General features: G+C 58.4%; 1 protein-coding gene across 1 annotated transcript in view; it reads left to right on the plus strand.

The window, feature by feature from the left end:
* EMH_0042890 (uncharacterized protein) overlaps positions 1–219 on the plus strand; it is a gene marked incomplete at both ends in the record, with an annotated part of 2,715 nt that overhangs the window by 765 nt on the left and 1,731 nt on the right. The window contains one exon of the mRNA XM_013495789.1: positions 17–138. Within this exon, the coding sequence (XP_013351243.1) occupies positions 17–138 (122 nt within the window). The remainder of the gene's footprint in view (positions 1–16; positions 139–219) is intronic.

A 219-nucleotide genomic window follows, 5' to 3' on the forward strand; every position in this document is an offset into this window, starting at 1 on the left:
GCTGTGTCTGTGTTAGAGGGGGAGAAGCGAAAGGCTGAGGAATGTATAGAGTTGCTGCAGCAGCAGCTGCAGCAGAGCCAGCAGCAACAGTTGCAGCTGCAGCAGCTGCTAGATAAAGCGCACGCAGAAGCAGCGGAAGTAGGCCCTGCTGCTGCTGCAGATGACGCTGGTGCATGCGGAGGCGCAGCAGCGAGAGCAAACGCTCAAAGCAGCAAACGC

Source organism: Eimeria mitis, genomic scaffold, assembly GCF_000499745.2.
Source record: "Eimeria mitis Houghton genomic scaffold, Emh_scaff1751, whole genome shotgun sequence".
Taxonomy (NCBI): Eukaryota; Apicomplexa; class Conoidasida; order Eucoccidiorida; family Eimeriidae; genus Eimeria; species Eimeria mitis.